Source organism: Aspergillus fumigatus, chromosome 6, assembly GCF_000002655.1.
Source record: "Aspergillus fumigatus Af293 chromosome 6, whole genome shotgun sequence".
Lineage (NCBI taxonomy): Eukaryota > Fungi > Ascomycota > Eurotiomycetes > Eurotiales > Aspergillaceae > Aspergillus > Aspergillus fumigatus.
In genome coordinates this window covers 2,101,474-2,127,089 of record NC_007199.1, presented here as the reverse complement: position 1 = coordinate 2,127,089, position 25,616 = coordinate 2,101,474, and the positions used below count along the sequence as shown (strand labels likewise).

The window sequence follows — 25,616 nt, the reverse complement described above, 5'->3', positions numbered from 1 at the left end:
TTGAGGTTGGTGCAGACCGAAGCTATTTCTTTCCCCCGTATTTGATGATGTCACTGCCGCCCAAAATCCATAGTTTCTCGCTACCAGGAGGAACATCACCGTCCAGAGCTTTGAGACCTGCATTGACCGCTGCTCGAGCAATAACGTCTGCATCTTGAGCCCACCCATCTTTCAATCCCGAGTGAACTTTCCCGGCAATGCCAGCAATGAACCGGAGTGCTGCTTCCGCTGGTCGACTCTCCTGCCGTTGGCCGGATATCAGACCAGGGCGCAAAATCACCGTTCTTTCAAACCCCAGGGCCTTCACGTCTTCTTCAATCTCCCCTTTCATACGAGGATACGCGAAAGACGACGCCTTATTAGCCCCGCCTGATGAAATCAGGACATAGACTTTCGTGCCGGCGTCGCGCGCTGCGCGAGCCATTTCTACATTCAGGCCATGCTCTACCTTGTATTGATTCTCGAATCCACCAGCCGCCGCCCGAGTAGTGCCAAAGGCGGATATGAAGATGGATGGAGTTGGGGTGAGAGAAGAGAGTTGAGCAGCCCAACGGGATGTATCATCAGATACGAAAGTGGTAAGTTTTGTCTGTGGTGCCGCAGCAGCAGCAGATGGAGTGCGACGGGAGATTGTATCCACACGAGCTATAGCAGGATTTTCGAGAAGGCTAGTGAGGATGTGACTGCCCTAGGAAGTTTGAACGTTGAGTTTTAAGGAGATACGCATGTGGCGCGGAGCGAGCTTACCACCATCCCAGTAGCTCCTATCAATGCCACATTCGCCATGGTGTCTGAATGCTATCGTTGGAAGCAGAAGCGTAGGTGTACTGTACAATATAGTATAAAAATACCTCTGTATGTACAATGTGTCAAAACGCAAGGGCTATGGCTTGCAGAGATCACATTCCCCAAAGCGCGATGGAATGACGTCGGATGACGGCTAGACTCAGATGGGGTCCTCATGTCTCAGACACCATTAGATGGTTATTGCACGTGCATTGATGTCTGACTAATGCGGGGAGGGTCCGAAGACGGAGGATTCTCCCCCAGTTTGCCGCTCTATCGATAACGCCGATAAGAAATTGCGTGATTGCCGCTAGCCGCTTTTGGCAAGGCCCTGGGACATTTTCTATACTCCGAATCCGTCTTCTTATTGCCATTGCCCCCCTCCTCAGCTTGCTGTCATAATTCCTTCGTTTTTGCTTTTCTCTTTTCATCTGCGAGGTGTCGGCTGAGTGTGTTTGATACCCAGACAACAAAACCTCATGATGGGCTCTTCTTCACCATCTTTGTCTGCCCTCGGTGGCCCTACGTATGTCACTGCCCAGACGTTGATCCAACAAGTTGCCTATATCCTCAGCGACAAGATCTTCTCCTATTCCCCTGAAAGTTTCGATCTGGACAATGCTCTGCGCGAATGGGCATCGCGTCAGGAAACCAATGCTATTGGCGAATCTACCGTCGTCAAGGCTATGGAGACCCGCCAGGGTGCCGGTAACATCGCCCTCGGCTACCTCTTCTCTCAAGATTTTGATTTGAAGAAGCGCCATGTCCCTCAGGGTATCGTTGCTTCTTCGGCAACTCTCCCCTACATGCGCTCGGCTCTGGAGCAGCTATCTCTCTTGTATTCAGTCGCTAGCCCTGTTGCTGCGCACGTTGCCGCCGTAGATTACGCTGGTGAGAACGGACTGGTCTCGGATTATGCTTCCGCGCTCTCTCTCGCTGAAGAGCTTGGCCTGGGTCTTGTTTCAAGTGCCTCAGTGCATGAGGCCCAGCATATGGCGCTGCTCACGACCCTCCTCGCTTCCGTTTTGCCCTCGGTTCACATCTATGACGGTGTCCGTGTTGGCCGTGAGACTACCCGTGTCATTGATGTTCTGGATCAGGCTGGTGTTGCTCGTACCTACGAGGCCATTCGCAAGACCTTGGATGAGTCCCGTAACCGTCACCTAGACACCCAAGGGAAGGTTTTGGAGCTTTTCGCTTCTCTGAACGGCGAACTTGGCACAGACTATGGTCTTTTCGAATACCACGGTCACGCCGAACCTGTTTCCGTTCTGGTTGCTTTCGGTACCGTTGAGGCGTCTCTTACTGCGCAGGTTGCTCGCTCGTTGGCAAAGGATGGTGTCCGCGTTGGTGTTGTCAATGTCCGTGTCTACCGTCCTTTCGTCGAGGAGGAATTCCTGCGTGTTCTCCCTCAATCAACCAAGACTGTGGGTGTCCTTGGCCAGGTCACCGATGAGCAAGATGTGCAAGAGCAAGGTGTTCGCTCTGCCCTTTACGAAGACGTGCTTGCGGCTTTAACCTTTGCCTCTGGTCGAGAACATGCGCCTACCTGCGTCGATATCAAATACCCCCGCTCTCAGCGTTGGGACCTGATAAACACTGCCGCTGCCTTCCAACTCATCTTCGAAAAGCCCATTATTCCGGCCAGCGGGGAAAGCGCGCCTCTTCAGCTTATCGACCCTGCTACCGTGCAGGAGTACACTTTCTGGGATGTTGACAGCTCTGTTTGCGAATCCGCTGCTGCTGTCCTTTCCGAGGCCCTTGCTGCTGATTCCGCGAGCAATGTAACAACATCCAAGTCTTATGACAACCTTATTCAGGGAGGAGCCCTCCGTATCGACATCCGCAAGAGCTCCAAGATTCTCGATACCCCCTATGCTATTACTGCTGCAGACACGACATACGTTGGAGATATCAAACTTCTTGGAGATATCGATGTTGCCGCCTCCATCAAGAACAAGGGCAAAGTCATCATCAACGCCCCTGGCGTCAAAGACGATGAGTTGGAAAAGAAACTACCATTGGGCTTCAGACAGGCTGTTGCTCAGCGTGAAATTTCTCTCTACATCGTCGATCCATCGGCGGCCGGTGCCTCTGCTCCTGAATCCTCTGTCCTCCAGTCAGCCTTCCTTAGAGTGGCACTTCCCTCTCAGGAAGGGGTTGGCCTTAAGAAGCTTTCTTCTATCACTGGAGACTCCGAGACTCTTGAGACCGTCGCTAAAGATCTTGACAAGCTTCTCCGCCAGGTCGAGATCCCTGAGTCTTGGAGAATCTCCGAAGAGGGAACTGAGGTTACTCAGCTTTCTAAGGATATCTCCATCAACAGCTTCGTTCCCTTCGATAAGGACGAAGCGGAGCCAGCTCCTCTCCTCAATGACTGGCAGGCAGCGGCCAAGGGTCTCGCATTTAAGGAGGCTTATGGCACCAAGAAGGCTCTTCGTCCCGAAACGGCCACCAAGACCTTCACTGTTCACGTCAAGGAGAACAGACGCTTGACCCCTGTCACTTATGATAGAAACATCTTCCATATTGAGTTCGATCTTGGTGACTCTGGGCTCAAGTATGATATTGGCGAAGCCCTAGGTGTGCACGCTGAGAATGACCCCCAAGAAGTTTCGGAGTTCATTACATTCTACGGTCTCAACCCCGACGATGTTGTCGGTGTTCCCAGCCGCGAGGACCCAGCGGTCCTTGAGAACCGCACCGTCTACCAGGCTCTTGTCCAAAACGTCGACATTTTCGGCCGGCCGCCTAAGCGCTTTTATGAGGCCCTCGCAGAATTCGCCACCGACGAGAAGGAGAAGAAAGACCTTCTCACACTGGGTGGCCCTGAAGGTGCTGTGGAGTTCAAGCGCCGCGCCGAAGTTGATACCATCACTTTCGCTGATGTCCTGCTGGAGTTCCCCTCAGCTCATCCTGACTTCCAAGACCTGATCCGCATCGTCGGCCCCCTGAAGCGCCGCGAATACTCCATCGCTTCCTGCCAGAAGGTGACGCCCAACTCGGTTGCTCTCATGATCGTTGCTGTCAACTGGGTTGATCCCCGTGGCCGCGACCGCTTTGGTCTCGCCACTCGGTACCTTAGCCGCCTCCAACCCGGCACTCCGGTCACTGTCAGCGTCAAGTCCAGCGTGATGAAGCTGCCACCCAAGTCCACTCAGCCTCTCATCATGGCCGGTCTCGGAACGGGTCTTGCTCCCTTCCGTGCCTTTGTGCAGCACCGTGCCCTCGAGAAGGCGCAGGGCAAGGAGATCGGTGCTGTGCTCTTGTACATGGGATCCCGCCACCAGCGTGAGGAGTACTGCTACGGTGAGGAATGGGAGGCTTATCAGGAAGCCGGTGTCATCACTCTTCTTGGCCGTGCCTTCTCTCGTGATCAGCCTGAGAAGATTTATATCCAGGACCGCATGCGCGAGACTTTGCCTGAAATCATCCAGGCCTACATCCGGGAAGAGGGTGCCTTCTACCTTTGTGGTCCCACCTGGCCTGTTCCTGATGTGACTGCTGTGCTGGAGGAGGCCATTGCCACCGAGGCCAAGAACACAGGCAAGAAAGTCGACACTCGCAAGGAGATCGAGAAACTCAAGGATGAGGAGAGATATGTTCTTGAAGTCTACTAGATAGATTTCGTTTTGAGGAAGCTGTTGAGATACACGCTACGTTTCCTTCACCGCTGCAATTGCATGATGTGATGACCTCCATTTGCCCCAAGTCAGCTTAGCGCATTCCATCATGACACTCAACGATAGATCTCGATTTCTACTATGACAATTCAACTCATGTCACGTCCATAGACTTTAAATGCGTTTCAATCTTGACTCATTCATTCGGATTCTGATGGGTATCTGTTCTATTCTATACCTGCAATGTAGACTCAACTAATAGCACAAGGCTCACGCCAGCACCTTCTATCCCTAAGAAAACCGTGTATGCATATGGGGACAAGAAAAGTGAAAAGAGTTATAAACAATGAAAAAGGAAATGGATATAGTTCTTCCAAAGACACTACGCCCGTCCCACAGCTCCCAACTTCGTCTTACCATAAGCTCCACCCTTTTCCTTCCGTAGCTCCAACGCTCGCCGATAAGGCGGTGCTGTAGGTGGCTGAACAGGATCCAAGTTGACATAGTCCGGGGGCAAGGAGTATGAAGCATCGGAATCCCAGGACGAGAGATCGCCACAGGCAATGAATGGAGGGATCCATCGGTTCTCGACAGCGAAACGCTGGGGCTTGTTTGCCAGAGACGGGATTGAAGATTGCGAATGAAGCATGCGGATTTGAGTTTGTTGGTTTATATCAGATGCAGACACCGTCGCTGCTTCTGAAACTGTGAGTGGCTCTCTAGGTGATGCAGTATCCTCGTCGGGTACTTCGATCCCGATGTTGCCATCTGGGGATACGGGCGGTGGTATTGTGGCGCCTCCAAAGAGAGGGTTCTTCAAAGCGTCCATTCCGACTGAGCCGTCATGGATGGCTGGAGGAATAAAGCCTTCGCAGACCACGAAGGCCTCTAAGCTGCTCGCGCGACTGCTTCTCGGCTTTGCAACACTCACTTTCTCAAATACCGTGCGGAGTTGTGCGTAGATGAGGTCTACGTCGCGGCCTCTGAAGATCTTGGCGACGAACTTGCCTCCTGGCCTTAAGACGCCTACTGCCAGATTCAATGCGGAGTAGAGAAGCTGTGACTGAACGTAAATGTCCAGATCGTGCAAGCCGGTGACGTCTGGTGCACCATCAGAGATGACGAGATCAACAGGGTGAGGTTGTTGGATGGCCGAAGGGGTGGGGGAAGATGCTGAATCATAAGCTTCAGGATCGAGGGCACGAAGGAGCAGAGGGATCGTAGATGGATGTGTGATGTCGGCTTGGAGCGTTGTGATACCTTCCAACGGCGCCATGGGTTGAAGGTCAATTGAGACGATCTTCACGTTCCTTCTGGGCTTCAACTGCGCAATGTCGTCCTTCCTCTCTTCTTCAGCTGGACTCTCACTTTCCGATCCATGGTCGATTCTCTTCAGAGCCTCGCTCTCCTTTCGCTTTTTCTCTATCCACGCCCGCCGGCCAAAGCTCTCTCCCTTGATCAGGACTCGACTGAGGACTTGACTCCAACTTCCTGGAGCGGCGCAAAGGTCAACTACTCGCGTCACCTTGTCGGGGTTCTCATGTTCGAACAAATCAAATTGTTCATCGATCTGAATCAGTTTGAAAGCAGAACGGGCACGCCAGTTTTGTTCTTTCGCCAGGCGATAGTAGGCGTCACGCTTATCTTTGGAAGATTTCCCCATTTTTCAGGAACTGATAACAATCCCTCGCAAGTACTGGGATTGTAAGGCAGTGTAGATGTATAAATTGCCGTCCAGTTGGATCTCTGGTAGAAATTCAATGTGGGGAGATGAAGCGATAAGATTAAAATGCGTAAAAAGGCGGGCCTCTTTTCTGCCGCTTTTTTTCATCTCAAGTAAAAAAGATCATCACCGCTTCCATTGATTTGCGTCGCAAGCCACGATTCTTCCACTTAGCACCCTTCAGGTCAACGCTAAAAATTATGGGCCAAAAGAGGCAACGCGACTCGAAGAACTTGACCTTACACTCTAAAAAGCGGAAGAAGGCCGAGAACGCGACAGCAACTGATTCGGACGACGGCTGGGATGGTATCGTCGGCGCGGATGAGCTGAACTGGAAGGAAGTAGCTCTACCTGATCGTCTCGAGGATGCTGGAGGCTTTTATGGTCTGGAAGAAATTGAAGGTGTTGATATAGTGCGAGGTTCGGGCAATGGGGAGGTTAAATTTAAGGTACGCTGAGGCGCTTGCTGACTGGGTGAAGAATGATCCATTGACACAATTACCCCAGGCCGTTGCTGGGAAACCGAAGAAGTCTATTCTGAAAAAGAAGGCGCTAGAGGATGAGAACCCCGAATACGAAGAGGAGTGGTCAGGCTTCAGCGACGATGACGCGGACCGGCCAGAAAACGCTTCTTCAACTGTCGTAGAGAAACCTGAAAAGTCGGACAGGAAGGCGGACAAGAAGAGCGAGAAGAATGCCGATAAGAAGGAAGCCAAGGATGCAAAGAAGAAAGAAGCTAAAGCTGCGAAGAAGGAACAGAAGGAGAAAGGTTCGGCAATTCAGCGCGATATGAGCATTAATGCCGGCCTTTCGTTTGCCGCTCTTCAAGATACGGAAGAAGATGATGGAGCCGATGTCTCTGCTTGGGACTCGCTGGGTCTCTCCCCCGAGATACTCACTGGCCTGTCCAAGATGAAATTTGGCTCTCCAACATCAGTGCAGGAGGCTTGCATACCTCAGATATTGGAGGGACATGACGTTATTGGGAAGGCTTCTACGGGTTCCGGAAAGACGCTGGCATTCGGTATTCCCATCCTTGAACATTACCTGGAGAAGAAACGCGATGATATTAGTGCACAGAAGGAACAGATGTCCGAAAAAGACTCGACTCCGATCGCTCTGATTCTGTCACCCACCAGAGAGCTTGCTCATCAGTTGTCGAAGCATATCGGGGAGCTGATCGCGCAAGCTCCGGGTGTTAATGCACGCATTGCGCTTTTGACCGGTGGGCTCTCGGTGCAAAAACAGCAACGTCTGCTGTCCGGAGCTGATATCGTGATCGGAACCCCGGGTCGAGTGTGGGAAATTTTGAGCACTGGGCAAGGGTTGATTCGGAAGATGCAGCAGATCAAATTCCTTGTAGTGGACGAGGCCGATCGCCTCCTGAGTGAAGGTCACTTCAAAGAGGTTGAAGAGATTTTAAACTCTCTGGACCGTGTCGAGGATGGCGAGGTTCCTGATGGTGAGGATCAAGCATCGGAAGAGGAATCTGATCCTAGCTCTGAAAGACAGACATTGGTTTTCTCCGCCACCTTTCACCGTGATCTGCAACAGAAGTTAGCGGGCAAAAGGAAGTGGACCAGAGGAGATATCATGGATAAGAAAGAATCCATGGACTACCTCCTACAGAAGCTGAACTTCCGGGAAGAGAAGCCCAAGTTCATCGACATGAACCCCATCTCGCAGATGGCCGACAACCTCAAAGAGGGAATTGTCGAATGTGGCGCCATGGAAAAGGTGAGTTTTCATATGGGTTCGGTAATTTCGAGTCTACGACTAATGACGTTTCAGGATCTCTTCCTCTATACACTACTTCTATACCATCCCAAACACCGGACACTCGTCTTCACCAACTCGATCTCCGCCGTCCGTCGTCTCACCAAACTCCTTCAGACTCTCCAACTACCAGCCCTTGCCCTTCATTCGTCCATGGCCCAAAAGGCACGACTCCGCTCGGTCGAGCGTTTCTCTTCACCCTCATCCGATCCCAGTACCATCCTAATAGCCACTGATGTAGCGGCCCGCGGTCTCGACATCAAAGGGATAGACCTCGTCATCCATTACCATGCACCCCGAACGGCAGATACCTACGTTCATCGATCCGGCCGTACAGCTCGTGCAGGCGCATCCGGTAAGAGCGTGATTATCTGCGGACCCGACGAGATGGTCGGTGTTGTCCGTCTCGCTGCCAAGGTGCATGCGAACATGGCAAATGGAAAAAAGCTGCCGCTGGAATCATTGGAGCTGGACCGTCGCGTCGTGTCGCGCGTCAAGCCCCGGGTTAGCCTCGCCAGCCGCATCACTGATGCTAATATAGCCAAGGAGAAGATTTCAGCAGAGGACAATTGGCTGCGCAACGCCGCGGAGGATCTGGGCGTTGAGTACGACAGTGAGGAATTCGATGAATCCAACGGCAAAGGGCGTGGTCGCGGCCGTGGTCGTCATCAGAAGCAAAAGGAGGTAGGGAGCGTCAGTAAGGCCGAGCTGGCAGGGTTGCGAGCGGAGCTGAAGCAGTTGCTTTCCCAGCGGGTGAATGTGGGCGTTAGCGAGAGGTATCTAACTGCTGGGCGTGTGGATATCGATGCATTGCTCCGTGGAGAAGGCAATACTTCGTTCCTGGGGCCGGTTGATCCACTGAACTTTTAAGTTGTATGTATATACCATACCAAAGATTAATTGTTTTGAATCTTCACATCCGATTTCAGTCTCGATAGTTTGCGTTGTTGTTGAAGAACCGCTGCGGTATCATACATTGAGAAACAGTACCGCATCATCTTAAAGCTCTCTACCTTAACAATATCACAATTTTCCCACCAGATATTAAGCAGACAAAGTACTATCGCAATCAGCCATTCTGACAGGACTCCTCTTGATGCTAACGCGAATCCCTACAACCGGTTCAGGGATTTGCCCGCATTCCGAGTTGACGCAACCATATATATTTCGCCTATAACTTACAGCATGTAAAATATATATGATATATGAACCATATATGAGTCTATATCGGTCATGCATGACTCTATCATATATTCTTTAGTTTTCAGTCCATACTTCAAGAATGCCCTACAAGTACAACTAATTAGTATGACTCCGAGCTCACTTTCTCATAAACAACGTACAGTATCAGTCTGCAGTCCGTTACAAAAATTGATCGGAGCCCATCATCATAATGTCTCACCAAACCTTCATGTTCCTAGTTTATACACAAGACGTACGGAGCATATATTCTCGCCATTACTGTCTCGGCAAACCGATACCAAGAACCAGACTCTCGGCATGCCGATCTTCTTATCTAAGTGATCTTCCAATGTACCAGAATGGCGTTCTCGTTCTTTCGATCTAACCGTTAGTTTACCCACTTTCGGGATCAACCGCCAATCCCTGCCGTGAAGAGCTGCAAATTTGATCCCGATGACGGCACATCTTTTCGGCCAGAACCCCGAGTCTTGCAGCTAGTTTTCTGTTGTGTTTCCTTTTGTGATCCTGCGCGTTGCATTTTGCTGGTGTTTAAAACTGGAGCAAAGGACTCCAGACTGTACTAGAATCCTATTTTCTGATTCGTGGTGAGTCTGAGTCTTTATCTGTCTTGCATTTGTTGATATGATCCCTGCTCCTATTGCGGATGGCCGAGGTGAAGCCGTTGAAGAAAGCGGCGACGAAGTACGCGAGCTAGTTGCTGACTTGTCATCCTACTTGCGACTCACCCAGGTTCATATCACCGAGGAAATTCAATTGACTTAAGACCGCCATGTCGTGGTTAGCAAGGCCCTTCCGCTGCCTGAGCAGGGTCAACCCAGCGACCAGACTTGTCGCTCCCGTATCTACATGCCGCTCCTCTCAACGATGCATCCAGGGAGCATCAGCCGTTGCTCAAGATCACCACTCGAGTCACACGTCTTCCACCGTTGATGATGGCTCCTCAATTCTCCTCAATCAGACAGCGTCAGCGGCACAACGTCCCCGCCCTCAGACCAATCCCATCGACGACTTAATCTCCCAAACACCCATCGTCCAAGCCCTCCGTCGCGATCCCGCCTACACCGAATCCCGTCCTCATCTCGCAATGAACCCCAGCCTTCGCCCGAATCACTTTGTCGCAGGACCCAACTCTGGCCCAGGCAAGATCTCCGTCCCGCCCTATGTCTGGATGGCGAAGAAGCCGCACACCGCCACCGGAACGACGACCAGCCGCATGGTGTCGGTGTTCCATATCGGGGTGCAGCTCTGCGGTCATCCCGGGTTTGTGCACGGCGGTCTGCTGACGGTGATGTTCGACGAGGCGTTTGCGCGCTGCGTTTCGACTTCGTTTCGCAGTGGGCTGGGCATGACGGCCAACCTGAATGTGGATTTCCGGAAACCCGCGCTGCCGGACCGACTCTATGTGCTTCGGGCCGAGACGGTCAAGGTCGAAGGCCGGAAGGCGTGGGTCGAGGGGACGTTAACCTCGCTGCCGCCCGTGGGTGACACGAGTGAGCCTGTTATGGTTGCCGAGGGAAAGGCTTTGTTCGTAGAACCGAAATTCGCAGAGGTATGTTGCAACCATAAGTTTCCGCAGGATGATTGCCATACTGATTCAGCCAATTAGTCCATGGTCCCCTTGTACAGAGGCTGAACGGCACATCGCTGGTTGAAAAAGCCTACACGCACCCCTGTTTTCCCACCGTCAATGATAGAAGGCTCCGTATAATAAAGTTATAGATCAGGATAGAGTAGATAGACTTGGCATTAGCATAACGGAATTTAATGACCGCAGTAATCAACACAGGACCAGATAATTTCATTTCTATCTAGCTGATATTTCTGAAACCGAGAACCCTTTGGACTCCTTACCAAACAGGAATATTAACAAGCAGAAACAACCAGTGCAAACTTGATAATCTCAAAGACGACAGAGGCGAAGTAATAGAAATAATTATTCCCGTTGGTCGTCACGAGAATACATCGCCAAGGGGTATGATGCTGTTACTAGATACCGTACCAATATGCAGACCGAAAACGCTGTTCTTTCTTCTTTCTTCCTTTTTCTTTTTATGATCCGCCAGTTGCTTCATAAGTTTTTCCTTCATTTTCGATTGTAGATGACGCTAAGTGTGTGATGTCCCTGTGTCACGGGAGGAGCCACGGAGGCGAACGGATTTTATGAGGCTAAAGGAGGATGATCGACAGTGACCGAATTTAGGACAGGTGGAAGGCACCCTGACCCTCTCGAATAGCAACGGACAGCCGCTCTCGAAGAACCTCCAGGCTGCTGTAGTCTGGCAATTTGAGGTAGTTCACACACGTCATGACGCTGGGAAGGTAGTCATCGGGAGTGTAAGGAGGTTCACTGGGACGACAGACAACGGTGAAGGTAGGGGTGAGACTCTTGAAACCTAGAAGAAGAATCGAAAGTTAGTCATTAATTTTCAGCTCAAAACAAAGAGAGAAGGTGATGTTTACCTCCAATAGGAAGTTTCGGGCTGCCGGTGACAAATTGGAGGAAATCGCGCCGTTGCTGGGTATCTAACTCGCTCATTGTCTGCAGTAAGTTTCGAACGCTCTTGCTGTCCATATTAAATCCATGATCGGCTTTGATTGAGTCCATGAGAGCTAAAGCCATGATGTTAGTGAACAGCTTCTCGGTTATCAAATATGGAAGGTAACTGACTCTCAATAGTCCAATCTTCTTCAGCTCTTCCGAAAAGCATGACGAGCTCGTTGGGGGTGAAAGTCCGAAGCGCAGAGTACGGGAAGACCTGCGAGAACCCAGTCCGGAACGCTTCCACTTGACGTTGCACGCCGCTACCCAGTGTCATGTCGACCACTCGGTCAACGTACGTATCGACATTTTCAATCGTCACAGGGACGTTAGAACCGTTATCGATTAGTTCAATTGAAGGATAACCAGGCAGAGTGAAGTCAAGACTTAGGTCCTCTACTCTGACGCCGTCAATTTCGACATTCTGCAAAGCTTGCGACTTCGCTGCGGCCGAGAGAGTCCGATCGCGATCGATTGCCCTCTTCGCGTTCGCGAAGCGCTTCAGCAGCATAAGGGAGTTTGCAAGGTCTTGGTCGACGGCTTTAACCGTTCCCAGAGACGGAGCCACCGAGGAAGAGCTGTCGGCAATACGGAAGAAGGCCGGGTTGAAAGAGATATCGATGATTCTAGAGTCTAGCATCGAGCGAGCAACGAACTTTCCAAGCGTTTTGAACAAGCTCAGTTGTTTCTTTCCAGACTCCGAGTTGGCCTGTTCCTCACTCATGGGGGCTGGGAACAAGCCACGCTTGCCAAAGGCAAATTCTTCGTCGTTGTGGCAGTCGTTTTCTCTCCAGATCTTGAGCTTCTTCTTGGAAAATTCCTTCGAGACCGTGGAATAAAACTCAAGAGTCGGGCCCAATCCCGTTCCGACTTCCTCGAAGTATTCCACCTCGAGAACGCTAGGGGAAGAACCATAGAGCTCCATGACCTTCATGGCCGACTCCAGGATGCGACTTCTGGAGATCCGTACCTTTTGTCGCTGGAGACGTCCCAGGAATGGTCTGTCATCACGTCGGTGGTCGCTCCGGCTGTCATCCGCATTCTGGGAATTTTGCCATCTCATCATAGCTCGGGCGTAGCCAAAAGCAGTCGACTGGAGAAATAGATGCCGGGTTTCAAACGGGAATAGAAAGGGGAAAAGCCGTGCTAGATCTTCGCTCCAGCTAGGCAGGCAGCTGCTAGCCACGATGAGTGGCTCCTCCAGCTGACGGTTCAGCTTGGCAGTGAGCTTGGTGTTGATAAATTGCGCCAGCGGCTCCGGTTTTAGTGCTACAAGCTCCTTGGTATCAGCAAGTATGTCATCTAGAGTGACATTCATCTCGTGCAGAGACCGAAGGAGCCGTAGAATCGGCGCTGTGATAGAATCTTTGCTCAGAGAGGATGGCATCTCAGCACCGTTGCCGGATAATTCTTCTTCGAGGTGGGGCGCAACGGTAGAAGGCTCCGGGGGCGGCGGTCCTGGAACCCGTCTGAATTTGACGGTGTGAATGGCAGACCACACATTCCTTGACCCTGCATCCGCGTGTTCACGATTGTGGTGGACAGCACGGTAGATTGTGGTGTCACTTGAGACAGGCTTGTCGTCTACGCTAAACTCGATGTGCCAATCTTGAGGGATAGAGGTCATAGCGGCTGCGTAGGAAGCGAAGGGCCGACCAGCAGTGGCCAGCGAGTTGTTTCCTGTCGTATTGGCGCCCGTATTTGCGGCGGACGAAGACGACTTGGATGCGGGAGTCGACTGAGACGGCGTCGCCACCCGAGTTCCGTCCTCCTTCCGAGCTGTTACCTTGCCTGTAGAAGCCACTTCCATGTTCACGGCAGTGGGGTCATGATGGTTGTCGTCTGATAGGTCATCTTCCAAATCGTCGACAATGGCATTGAGCTCCTCATCACCGTCCTCGTCCTCTTCTTCTTCATCCGCGCTCAAATGCCTCTCATCGGCACATTCTAATGGCTCATCGTCGTGCTCTGATTCGTCTTCCGGAGCACTCGACTGCCGCCCGCCTTGCCTGGATTTTGATGCAAGATCACGGTGTCCAACAGGGGACTTTTTGTCGCGTGATTTCGATCCATCGCGACGAGACATCAGGTTATTACTCCCTGACGGTCTCGTTTGGTTTGGCAGGTCACTGCTAGAAAAGTCGCCCCCACCAGCGAGCTGTTCACGGAGTCGTGCCGCACTCGCGATCTGCGAAAGAATCGTATCACGGCTGCGTGAGGCCTTGGGGCGATCCGAAAGGCTTATCCTGGGATGGAGAAAATCATCCAAGGATTTGAACGTTGCGATAGCGTGAATCGAGACCATAATGTTTCTGTAGGGGCGAGGAATATCCGAATCTTCATCGGCCACTAATTTGAGTCTGAGTTGTTTACCTAGCATGTGGGTGGCGTTGATACGCGTATTTTCCAGTGAATTGTGGCTGACGGTGATAACTTCGAAATGCTCAGTTCGACTAAGCAAATCTTGTAGCTTCTGGATCAAAACGCTGAATGGGGTTGTGGCGGTACTTTGGCTTTGGGCTTTCTCTGAGATCGTTGAACCCATAAAGGCTTGTAGGAACGCGGCACGGGCGTCGCGCATGGAGGAAGCTATTCCATGAAAAACATCAGTCACCATGTCAATAGCCGCAGGAAATGTTAAGAAGAAGCTTACATTGTAGATCACCAAACACATCCAAGAGCACCTTGGTGATTCCGGAATTGAGCAACTCAGCACTGGTGATACTTTCAAGCGCATCTCCGTCAAAGTATGAGGCTAACTTCTTAAAAAGCGGGAGTCCCTCGCCGTCCCCGTCGCCAAGATAGCAATTTCTTATATCTGCTGCGAGGCCTTGCAATTCATCTAGAATCTGTTGAGCACGCTCTCGCATGGCTTTTCCTTCACTGGCTTCATAGAGCTCGACAAATGCGCGCGCATCGCGAATGACAAGATCTTGGGTAGCATCTTCCATCCTTGTCGTATTGTAGTGACCGGAGAAGGAGGACGAGCTTTCCGAGTCAGAAATGTCATCGTTCTCCTCATCCCGATCATCATCTTGGTCATTGTCTTCGTCGTCGGCTTGATGGCGACCGCTGACATCATAACCATCATCTTCTGATGCAACCGATTTCGGCTCACGGGGTGAATCGCTTGAGAGATCCATAGGAACAGTGGCGGGCGTATCACGGGAGTCCCTCGAGTGTTTATCAGTGGAAAGAGGAGCTTCAGCCAGCTTGAAGATCTCAGAGATGACGCCTTCCCGATGGAACTGGTACCGATACACGTGCTCGAGGCGCTTGAAGAGGAGTTCTGCGCATCGCAGAGCCAATGAGACCAATGACGGATGGTCTTTTTGTGAAAGAATAGCAGCCAGGTATGACGCATATGGAACCGAGTGTAGGGCTTCCTCTATCAATGCAGCATCCAGGTTGTGCAACATTTTCAGCTGGGCGATGAGGACCTTTTGCCGAACTCCAAGATTGACTGTACTAGAATAAGCGTCTGTGAGAGTGGGCAGTAAGATCATGGCAAAACGTTTAAGCTCAGCCTTGCATTCCATCAACAGGGAACGTCTTTTCTCTGCGGATTCCTGTCCTTGAATGTGCTTGTCGTCGAAGGTTGCACTATCTTCGATGGAGGAAGTCAGCACGCGATCTGCTGAATAGCCATGTCGTCCCGAAGGAACCTCAGGAAGTAATTCGCAAATGACATTGAGAGTTTCGAAGACCTGTTCTCTTGGACGGTGAATAAGAGCTTGCATGACCAAAACGCTATCCATCCTAACCCCCGTGGCTTCAATGTTCTCAGGCGGCGAAACACCGGTTAAAATTTGATAGATGGTGTCAACCACGTGCATTTTGAGGAGCTCCACGGACAGCCGAGGACTCGCTTTAGATGTGATCGCCAGGACGCGAAGGAACTGGGTATGAATATGAGGTCCAATAAGATTTGTCGTTCCCGGCAACAACAGACGGAGCACAGCCCTCAGCATTTCGGGTTCAATCAGTTCCTCCAACTTCTCTGGCTTGTACTTGAAACTTTCAACAATTCGTGACACACAAAGACATCCCTGCTCCACGACTTTCTGGTCGCTGCTCGAGAGAACATTTAGCAGCGTGGGCATAACATCTCGGACAACCGGAAACGCATCATGAGGGAGGTTTCGGCAACAATTGGCTGCAGTTGTCACCGCCGTACGTTGCGTACTTGTGGGAAAGAAATCTAGATAAGTTAAGCATGCTGTCAGGCCGCCCTCTCGTACGATAGAAGCGGGGAAGTCAATCGAGATTTTGGCCAAAGTCTATATAAAAATCAACATATACCCAATGATAACGGTCCACAAGTATTGGGGGGGGGGGGGGAATACTCACGCTAAGGGCTTGCTCAGCCAAATCAATAAACTGGATGTCCAGCAATTTCTGGCATAAGATGGGGACTGCTCCCCCGTAAACTACATTGGCGACTGAGCCTCGTAAAGCTTCCATCAGGTTGGCCAAACAGCGGCAGGCTAACAGCATGATTTCGGGGTTCTCTTCGCCGACCTGGTCAGGTTGCATCAAAGTGACCAACTCCTTGACGTAGGGATCTGGAGAAAATTGGCCAGAAAGGTTGTCCTCATTTGATACGAGTAGAAGGTCAGACAGCTCTTGCAATGCGATCAACTGAATCGAAGGGTCTTCTTTCATTCTGAGATTGCATAGGATCTCTCGCAGTCGAGAGGACATGCCCGACATCATGCCACTGAGTGCGCGAAGGGTGCTCTGGAGCCCTAGCGGACTTCGCGAACCGAAGAGGCTGTTATGAAACAGATCTGCATCATCATCATCGTCTATACCGGAGGGAGTTGTCCCATCATTACTATCATTCGACGGCGAAGATTCCCGGCTTGCAGTGCGCTCATGACTGTCCAGCTCTTCCTCTGCCTCTTTCATCATCACATCCGAATTCGTTCTCGACGAGCGCTTCTTCTGTCGGCGTGGAAGAGGGGATTGCGTGGCTGAGGGACGATCTGCTCCGAGATGCATAAGCTTTCAGGCGTTCAGTACTCTAATTATCTATGAAATGCCTTACCTTGTGATACTTTTCCTCGATGTCTGCTGGACTTTCGCCTCGATGGCGGAGGTGAGGACTGCTTCTTCGTGGTTTCCTCCGGGGAGCTTGCTGACGGACTAAGGCCAGACAAAATATTAGCTTGATGTCGCTACCGATAACAACTCGCGGAACACCCATGACGTACCCTTGTTGCGACATTGCTGGCCGATTTCGAGTACCACGTCGGCTGGTGGAGACAGTGCTAGCTGGATGAGGAGGAGATGCGAGCCTCTGTCTTTTGGTCCTCCGGGTTGGAGATTGGGGATTCGTCTCTTCGGGAACGTCCAGGGGGGGATCACGGCGTGCGTGGGCCTTGCGTTTTCGAGTTGGGGCCGAACCAGCGGCTGGAATCGAGGAGGGGCCGGAGCCAGCGGACGAGGGGGAGTCTGCAGCAAGTCTCGCAGCTGAGCGAGTGATTCTGGGGGACATGAGAAACTGAGCTTTTTCTGGAAGTGGGTGTTCGGGCAGAGATGGAAGAGAGGATATGGGTGATAAAAGTGGGTTCAACGGGGTGGAAAGCAGAGCTCGTCCATCGGGCGTCCGAGGCTTTGTCGCCAAGTCCTGACTTAGAAGACGGAGCAGAGATGAGTGGGAGCAACGGGTATCATGCGAAGGTAGCGGCGAGCAAACAGTTGATGAGAGGGGGAAAAGGTAGGCTATGATATGTACCTCAGGGAAGAAGAGGTGGCAATTGCGGGAGCTCCAGCGGATGAGTCCTCAGGGTCCTGGTGGTGTAGGCGGGGCCTTTGTCTGGCCATAAGTTGAATGACAACGAGAGCTTATCGTGGAGGGCTCGCTTGTCAGTCGACGCCGTTTAATACGCCATTCGAAAGGAATGCCAAAGCAAGGTGGGAAAGGCGAGACTGTTCCGATTGTTGGTGCGGTGGGATGGATGTACTAAGAGGCAACCAAAGGCTGACCAAGAAGCAAGACCCAGAAAATCGAATGCGGGTGTGTTTCAAAAGATAGGTCCAGAAACTCTCGAGGGAACAAGAACCTAGAATCTGAAGGGATTGGGGAAGATGGAAACAGTTGTAGGTGTAAGGAGAAGGTGATGCTGGATGATGAGTTGAGGATGGGAGTTGACGTGGTTGCGGTTGGTGACGCTGGCCTGAGGAAGCAAGTCCGGGGAGCGCCAGACAGCAGAAGCGCAACTGGGATTGCACACACAGACAGAGAGAGCCTATCTAGGTGAAAAGGGGCATTCTCAGGATTTTAATCTGAGCACGTTGTACGCCGTGATTATTTTAGGGTAATGTATTTGTATTTAGAGACTTACCCCTACCAGCAATTCCATACAAGAAATCATCCGACTAGCAATGAACTCTATTCGATACTAAGGGTCTGTCACGAGACTACCATCTCATTGTGATTTTCAGGGGATTTTGTATGGCCTGACCTTCTGAATATACCTATGAATCGAAATGTACAGGGAATAAAATGATACCCAGATTTGGACAACTTCGTTGAGGTTCTCATACCACTGCAGTGACTCGTACTGCTAGCTTGGAATGGACAATGAGAGACAAGCCTATCACTACAACTGAAATTATGGGCTTCTTAGATGGCAATAGTGCTGTCAGAAACCAAAGTAGCTGTAAAATTAACACCGAGGAAATGGTTCTCCTAGGCGACGCATCCTAATCACCAGTAAAATAGAGTCAATCGTGTACCTTCCAACCAACGGCTGAGTTACCTGCGAGGATACCTGCCACATGCCTTTTGGGGGGGAGGGTTTCGTCCCTCCAGGTTCAGATACGTCGACAGGTCCAATATTGTGCTGTCAGAGTGGATCATTCCCATCAACTGTCAGTAAGAGTCTGCTACAGTAGGATAAGCACGAAAGCTGCAACCAGGCCTTCCACGCAGCCAGAGCGTCAGGCGTACGCGAGCCCGACCTGAAGTGGAGTGAGGAAGATTGAGCCCTTTCCTCACTGCTTATCTTCTCAGATTATCAGTAATAACTTGCACTGCTGTGAGGCAGTTGGAATAGTTGTTTTCGGAGATTCGCAGGAAGGCTGGGCACAAGGTTTGCTTGGTTGGCGAACAGTTAAATCGTGATAACCCAGGTTAGTCCATGCCAGAAAGGCAATTATCCTTATGCCATGCTTTCTGTGGAGATGTTGGTAAGGAGCAAACAAAATGCCGAACCCATGGATGTTGGTGAGGGGCTGCGTTCAGGGCTTCTTTCCTCTGACGTGACCTCAGAGGTGCCGGAATTGGTCACTTTGCTAGGGGGTAACGGCTGATAGTAGTCGCGATCTGTTCCTATGAGGGAACACTTTTGAAACTGAGAGTAGTTTGCATGTCGTCGATGGCTGATGGTGGCATGTAGAGCACCTTGTTGACGAGGGGAATAAAAGGTGCTTGAAAGCCGTAGGTAACCCAGATAATGCCCCTTATCCTTGCTGGAGCCTCGATATGGTGCAAGGTTAGCCCCCAATGACAACGTCACTATTAATTCGCGTAGCTTATGGTGTGAGTCCATATGTAATCGACGTTGAAGCCTTGGAAGGCCACTCCGTTATCGGTGCGATGGCTTATCGCTGACTCCGTATCGTACCTCGGTCGGAGGCATCACCAAATGATCACGATTACCTTACGAGGGCTTTGTAACCAGTTGGTAACCAGATTGAGCATTCTTAGCAGGACTGTAAATCGCGGGTATGCTGTTCACTCGAAGTGGAAACCAATTCGAAGTCATCTTCTTGAAATCTGAACAGCGTCTGATGGTGCTGCATTAGACTCTTTGTGATTGCTAGGAGAGAAGCTGAATATTCGAGCGCAGGGAACTCAGATTCCTTTAATTCCACTTGCACCTACAGTTCAAATAAAAAGGGATGATAGATTTGCCGAGGTAATCATCATTACGAGAATAGTTCAGGTCGAAAGAGCCAGCGCTGAAACAGAGTAAATTGTAGGCATCGATCTGTGTGTGCCTAGAGACGGTGACGTAGGATGCTTATCAGAGAGAAGGCCGTGCTGCCTAAAAAGAGGCGGATCATGATTATCAAATCGAGAGGAATTAAAAGAAGGACAGTTGCACTGACATTCCCCCATATTCCTAAACTTTGTATGCGGATGCGATTACAGAGGAAAAGGGAGTGACTGGATGGTTTCTCTGTGCCCTTTTCCGCCAGCCAACTGCTCTAAGATCAATGAGGTGATTCTCCGATTCACACCGATCGCCATCTTTGTCTTTTCTTCCCCTCTTTCTCTCATCTGTCTTAATCCTTGCTTTCTCTGCAAAGTTTTGCCTACCCCATCAACAATCAATCTCCTTCATACTGGAACTATTACAGTTCATCAAAGAGAAACCACACTAAAGAGAGGGGTTTTAGGAGGAGATAAATAACATTCTTCCATCCTGTGTGGCTATCAGTCTCTTCTCCTCTTCCTGTTCAATAAAATTTCTTCTTCCCCGCCTCCCCCACGCGGCCTGACTAAAGCATCCAGTCCGCCCGCATTCATCCATCCTCGCTGCATTCTCTAGTGCGCAACTCAAAACCATCCTCTTCCGATTTACTCCCATCGATTTGCCTCCTCCGCAACTTATAGCCTACTCTCCTCCCGCGCGGTCATTGACCACCGCATATTGATTTCTCGGATTGCAATCATGACAGACATGGTCGGAGGACAGAGCGACGATGTCCACCAGGTGCCGCCTCCTCTTCCACCGGCCCCTATGGAGAACTACACCTTTCCTGAACATCGTTTGAAGCGCAAGATGGACGACCCGGAGAAGACCCCTCTGCTCCTCGTGGCTTGCGGTTCCTTCTCCCCCATCACCTACCTGCATCTTCGCATGTTTGAAATGGCGGCCGATTACGTTAAATTCAGCACGGACTTTGAGCTCATCGGTGGATATCTCTCACCCGTTTCAGACGCGTATCGGAAGGCTGGTCTAGCCAGTGCGGAACATAGGTATGAAATCTCGCGGCTATTCTATCCGCTCGTTCAGACTGCTGACGCAATGTGTCTTATGACTCATCAGGGTTGCTATGTGCCAACTTGCGGTTGATCAGACATCGAATTGGCTGATGGTCGATACATGGGAGCCGATGCAGAAAGAGTATCAGCCAACTGCCGTTGTGCTTGATCATTTTGACTATGAGATCAATGTTGTACGAGAGGGTATTGATGCTGGAAATGGTACCCGGAAGCCCGTCCGGGTGGCCTTGCTTGCAGGCGCAGATCTGATCCACACCATGTCAACTCCCGGAGTATGGAGTGAGAAGGATCTGGACCATATTTTGGGGAAATACGGCGTATGTTCAAACGTGATGGACATTTACTCGGATTGTTTCAGCTCACAGTCTTTTAGTCTTTCATCGTGGAACGCAGCGGCACCGATATCGACGAGGCTTTAGCTGCGTTGCAACCATGGAAGGACAACATCTACGTGATCCAACAACTCATCCAAAACGATGTCAGCAGCACCAAGATCCGGCTTTTCTTGCGACGCGAGATGAGCGTGCGCTATCTCATTCCCGTTCCAGTCATCCACTACATTGAACAGCACCATCTATACGAAGATGACAGCACGACGACCGCCTCCTCGTCAGCCGATAAAGGCAAGGAACCTTCACAGCCAGGGAAGTCAGGCTGAACTCCTAGGTTGCCACAAGTTGTTGCCGCCTTTGTACTTTTATCGACCCTCCAGACCTTGATCTACACTATTATGCCAGCGACCACGTGAAGCAAAGGGACGGCTTTACTTGGTGACTTGACCTAGTTACTTTGGACGCCGGTACAGGGGGTTCCTCCGCATCTGTGTTTTGGTATCCGTCACCTCTATTGCAATGGTCGCTTGCATTGTAGTCCTCCGTCTGCGGCGCATGGACTAGGCGTCATGAGTTTCCAGAAGCCAACCACTCGGGAACCCCGGTACCAATCTAGAATGCATGAGCTTTGTTCACGAGCATCGATGGCAGATCCGGCAGTGTGCAGGTCTCCACCCGATCCATTGATGGCCGATGACTCACAAACGACACTCGCTCGACCAGTTGTTCCGAGACGCGGGTTTCCCCGCTTTACTCTACGCAAAGGGCATGATATAGATTTTAGTTGCTTGTCTTATACCCCGTTTGAATGCTCATAGACGAATGTAGAATTAATCAAAGCGCAAACTCATTACCAAAATCTATTTCCACAGCTGTCGGTTTTGATGCAAAAAGTCCTTGGCCTCCATGCGTCCATTGATGAAAATACCAATCACAAGTCACCCAAGGTGCAAGACATAGTGGCGCATGCATGGCTTGCATGCGGGGTCCTGAATTAGGATTCAGCAAAATCGAGCATAAGATGCGGTGATATGTTTGAAGAGAAAAAAAATAAATAAACAAATAAAGAAAAAAGGACCATTCTACCAAATAATTCAATATTGCATAGGCGTTAGCAAGCAAATACATCAGCTGGCATTTCAGTCATTAAGATCGTCTATATGCACGCATACAAAGTCCCCATTCTAGGAGGGTAAGTGGAATGAGAAACATTTCAACCACAGTCACCCCAGACTTCCCCCGCCTCTACAACGCCAATGCACTCCTCGCGGTTCGCGTCGTGCATGACGGCAACTACCTCCACGCGGGAACCACATGCAGAATTAGCTTTCGCAACGCGGCGGCGGACTTCCTCGAGGGTGCTGGCGCTCGAGACACGGAGCCAGTCACTCCGGGTTACGGAGAAGGGGAGACCCAGGGCAGCCAGGGCGGACGCGCTCATGTCAATATTACTACTCTGGGAGAGGGAGCGGATATGGCTTGGTGGGATTAGCTCCGATGGTGAGAGAGCGACCCACGACTTGGCGTTGGGGTGCTGGATTGCTGTGAGCAAGACATCGAGAAGACGGACCTCGTCTGCTGCTGCGGAGACGGTGGGGATCTGGTCTAGGGGTACGAGTAGGTCTGTGATAAGGGGCTGCTGACGGCTGCCTGGCCTCGGAAATGAGACGATCTCCGAGGAAGCGGTCGATCCACTTTGAATGTAGTCTGATGAGATAGACGTCGTCGACATGCTGGAGGGTGTCAGGACGGCCGCGGCGGAGGCAGCTCCGATGGCGCCGCCGGGATGAAATCCCTTGAAGACCTCGGCGGGACCTCTACCGGGTGTGTTATGTAGTCGTCGGGCTGTGGCGATCGCCAATGCGTCTCCCAACGCCAGCGCTACTGTTGTCGACGAAGTCGGAGCGCGGACACCGAGCGAGGACTCCTCATCCTCGTGGATCGGAGCAGGGAGGAGGATACCCATGTCGGATGAATGAAAGGACAGAATCGGACAGGTATCCGGATGCATATGCGACGTGATGGCAATGACGGGTGTAGTCGAGGGAATATGCGGCAGCAGAAGCAGAAGCTCCGGCGTGCGGCCGGAAAACGAAATCACCAAGAGGGTATCATGCTGCAAGGGATGTTAGTAGACTATACCACTTTCCCCAACTAAGCTCTGCAAGAAAGCCGCGAATATCCGTACCGGCCGAATCATCCCCAAATCGCCATGCAATGCTTCCGTCGGATGCAAAAATGCGCTGTAGATACCCATGCTGTTCATCGTCGCCTCCAGTTTCTGTCCGATCTTGCCACTCTTGCCCACGCCGCAGACGACCAGTTTCCCGCCATTTCGGACGGTGCGGACGATCCGACTTACGGCCCGCGCAAGGTTCTCCTGCGCTAGCCGGTCGGTCTGGTAGATCTGCTCCAGGTTGGCGAGGGCCGCACGCTCTGTGGATATGACATGAATGGCTGTTGTTACCGCAGCGGTATCCTGGTGCATGGAGGGCACTCCATCCACCAGATCTGGAGGAGTCATGGGCAGGAGGGAGAAGCCATCGAGGACGGAGGTGGTGGACATCGTGGAAGGCGATAATGGCATTCGGGGCTGTCGCAGCTCGGGGTGCCCCATGCTGTTCAATGGTCCATTATCGAAGGAGAAGACTGACGGGCGAGGATCTATTCAGACAAAAAAAAAATAGATACCCCCTAGATCGCCATTCCCAAACGACGAGGGGATTGCAAGAGAGAACAAATAAGTAGCCGAGGGGGCGAAAATTCTCTAGTAACAAGCGGGGGAGGGGAGGAAAGTGGAGGAAGAGGCCTTGGCCGCAAGGGGTTGCGATATCAGGATCTGGTCATCTCGGAGATGAATGTGGCCGAAGGAACGAAACGAGCAACATTGATGACTTTGAATCAATAATAATAATAATGATATAATAATAATAACAATGCTAGTCATCTAAGCCATCCCTCAGACTGCCCGTGTTTTCCGTTGTAGCAGCGCGGGATTGGCGGAGAACGAATTATCTTCGGAAGCGGAACAGCAAGACGAGACTAAGGCGCAATCGCCTCCACCGCCATCGCCATATATGACTATGACTGCTCCGTCGATCAATCCTGATTTGTAAGAGTCGCTGAGGAGTCGATTTCCGTGGCCAAAGGGTACCTTGATAACTCTGTTGTGAAATACTGTGTAGATCATACAGAGTACATCCACAGATAACCACAGATAAGAGTTGTGCCGGAGTAGATAATACATTCCCCTAGAATTAACCTTCTATATCGCAAAGACTATAATACAGGCACGGTTCACTTCGTCAAGGGCTTGATACCCTTGTGAATCGCTGCAATCCCGCCAGTGAGATTCTCGTATCCTCGGCCGGGAATCATAAACCCAGCCTTCTGAATCATCGCCCGGAACTCTTCCTGGCTAGGGAACTTCTCGATACTCTCGACAAGATACTGGTAGCTATCCCGATCACCGGCGACAATCTGACCGATCAGCGGGATAGCGCTGAAGCTCCACTGTTTGTAGATAGCATTGAACAGACTGTTGTCCACCTTGCTAAACTCCATGCAAGCAAAGACACCGCCAGGCTTCAGTACTCGGAACGCCTCCTCCAGCGCAGCCTGCTTATCCGTGAAATTGCGGATGCCGAAGACAACTGTATACAGGTCCACCGAGTTGTCCGGGATATTCGGCATGTGTTGCGCGTTGGCTTCCATGAAGGACAGCCGGGGAGTATTGTAGTAGGGCGTGCTGATGCTGCGCTTCTTGCCCTCCGCCAGCATGTCGGGGTTGATGTCGGCGATAGTCACCCGCGTCTGATGGTCGTTGTTGATGTTGGTCGCGTGGTCAAGCATGCGGAATGCGATGTCGCCGGTCCCGCCAGCGATATCGAGGATATTCCAGCCTTTGCCGGTGGTGTCGTTGTCGCGAGATGGTAGCGCGGAGCCCGGGTTCAGAGATCGTACAAAGTGGTCTTTCCACAGACGATGGATTCCAAGGGACATGAAATCGTTCATGGTGTCGTAGGAAGCCGCAACGGAGCTGAATACCGTCCGTACTGAGGCGCCTTGTTAGCATGCTTCTCCTGCCTTGGGGCTCTTTTCCGCAAAACACAGAGAAAGCAAACGCAATGCGTGACGTACCCATAGACTCTTTTTGGGATTCAGGGACATTCTTGAAGCCGAAATGGGTCATCTGGTCCTCGTGATTCGACTTGCTATCTTGTACTCGCAGTGAACAGGAGAAGCACCGGTACTGGCTCTGGGGGATTGTCACCCTTCGCTTTGCACTGTAGTGCAGACTCTTCCATAATGATCGAGAGGACATGATGTGATGCTTTTGCGGCGAATTGGACCCCAGACGTGAGGTTGAAGTGAAATTCTGAAGCCGCAAAAGATGTGGACGGTATCACCCGGCCAGAGCAGTAGAGCTCCGAACAATGTCGGACCACTTTTTTCTGCCGACCGGCTTCTCACGCCGCTCTTATCAGCCATCATCTCTCTCCATTACAAAAATAGAGCTGGTAAGGTAGAACTACCGGGAAACTCTGGGCTAGTATAACGACTTCGACATTGGGCTCTAGTCATAGGAGATAGGTCGCTCAAATCACAAGGG

The 25,616-nt window shown here is 51.3% G+C and overlaps 9 protein-coding genes across 9 annotated transcripts; 4 read left to right on the top strand and 5 right to left on the bottom strand.

Annotated features, from left to right (window-relative positions):
• Positions 1–22: 22 nt before the first annotated feature.
• AFUA_6G08930 (uncharacterized protein) lies at positions 23–963 on the bottom strand (the record flags this gene model as incomplete). The annotated part of the gene is made up of 3 exons (XM_745689.1): positions 23–688; positions 748–761; positions 852–963. 3 exons carry the CDS (start codon positions 961–963, stop codon positions 23–25), a joined length of 792 nt encoding a protein of 263 aa, XP_750782.1.
• Positions 964–1,265: 302 nt separating this feature from the next.
• On the top strand, positions 1,266–4,406 carry AFUA_6G08920 (sulfite reductase subunit alpha; the record flags this gene model as incomplete). The annotated part of the gene is made up of 1 exon (XM_745688.1): positions 1,266–4,406. One exon carries the CDS (start codon positions 1,266–1,268, stop codon positions 4,404–4,406), a length of 3,141 nt encoding a protein of 1,046 aa, XP_750781.1.
• A 385-nt stretch (positions 4,407–4,791) lies between these two features.
• On the bottom strand, positions 4,792–6,072 carry AFUA_6G08910 (tRNA methyltransferase TRM7; the record flags this gene model as incomplete). Its single annotated transcript, XM_745687.1, has 1 exon — positions 4,792–6,072. The coding sequence occupies one exon, from the start codon at positions 6,070–6,072 to the stop codon at positions 4,792–4,794; it is 1,281 nt and encodes a 426-aa protein (XP_750780.1).
• Positions 6,073–6,280: 208 nt separating this feature from the next.
• Positions 6,281–8,778, top strand: mak5 (ATP-dependent RNA helicase MAK5; the record flags this gene model as incomplete). The annotated part of the gene is made up of 3 exons (XM_077805036.1): positions 6,281–6,581; positions 6,640–7,869; positions 7,924–8,778. The coding sequence occupies exons 1-3, from the start codon at positions 6,333–6,335 to the stop codon at positions 8,776–8,778; spliced, it is 2,334 nt and encodes a 777-aa protein (XP_077661169.1). The 5' UTR covers positions 6,281–6,332.
• Positions 8,779–9,512: 734 nt separating this feature from the next.
• AFUA_6G08890 (PaaI family thioesterase) lies at positions 9,513–10,717 on the top strand (the record flags this gene model as incomplete). Its single annotated transcript, XM_745685.2, has 2 exons — positions 9,513–9,695; positions 9,841–10,717. The coding sequence occupies exon 2, from the start codon at positions 9,881–9,883 to the stop codon at positions 10,715–10,717; it is 837 nt and encodes a 278-aa protein (XP_750778.1). The 5' UTR covers positions 9,513–9,695; positions 9,841–9,880.
• A 23-nt stretch (positions 10,718–10,740) lies between these two features.
• On the bottom strand, positions 10,741–17,664 carry AFUA_6G08880 (HECT-type E3 ubiquitin transferase UFD4). Its single transcript, XM_745684.3, has 9 exons — positions 17,642–17,664; positions 17,391–17,584; positions 16,867–17,139; positions 16,701–16,798; positions 16,001–16,638; positions 14,304–15,930; positions 11,780–14,239; positions 11,572–11,721; positions 10,741–11,504 (listed from the first exon to the last, which is right to left on the bottom strand). The coding sequence occupies exons 2-9, from the start codon at positions 17,477–17,479 to the stop codon at positions 11,308–11,310; spliced, it is 5,532 nt and encodes a 1,843-aa protein (XP_750777.3). The 5' UTR covers positions 17,480–17,584; positions 17,642–17,664; the 3' UTR covers positions 10,741–11,307.
• Positions 17,665–18,089: 425 nt separating this feature from the next.
• Positions 18,090–22,047, top strand: AFUA_6G08870 (nicotinamide/nicotinic acid mononucleotide adenylyltransferase). The gene is made up of 3 exons (XM_745683.2): positions 18,090–20,645; positions 20,716–20,989; positions 21,046–22,047. Exons 1-3 carry the CDS (start codon positions 20,338–20,340, stop codon positions 21,328–21,330), a joined length of 867 nt encoding a protein of 288 aa, XP_750776.1. The 5' UTR covers positions 18,090–20,337; the 3' UTR covers positions 21,331–22,047.
• A 70-nt stretch (positions 22,048–22,117) lies between these two features.
• AFUA_6G08860 (SIS domain-containing protein) lies at positions 22,118–24,102 on the bottom strand. The gene is made up of 2 exons (XM_745682.2): positions 23,193–24,102; positions 22,118–23,120 (listed from the first exon to the last, which is right to left on the bottom strand). Exons 1-2 carry the CDS (start codon positions 23,619–23,621, stop codon positions 22,218–22,220), a joined length of 1,332 nt encoding a protein of 443 aa, XP_750775.2. The 5' UTR covers positions 23,622–24,102; the 3' UTR covers positions 22,118–22,217.
• A 199-nt stretch (positions 24,103–24,301) lies between these two features.
• Positions 24,302–25,328, bottom strand: AFUA_6G08850 (class I SAM-dependent methyltransferase; the record flags this gene model as incomplete). Its single annotated transcript, XM_745681.1, has 2 exons — positions 24,302–25,059; positions 25,145–25,328. The coding sequence occupies 2 exons, from the start codon at positions 25,326–25,328 to the stop codon at positions 24,302–24,304; spliced, it is 942 nt and encodes a 313-aa protein (XP_750774.1).
• Between the last annotated feature and the right edge of the window lie 288 nt (positions 25,329–25,616).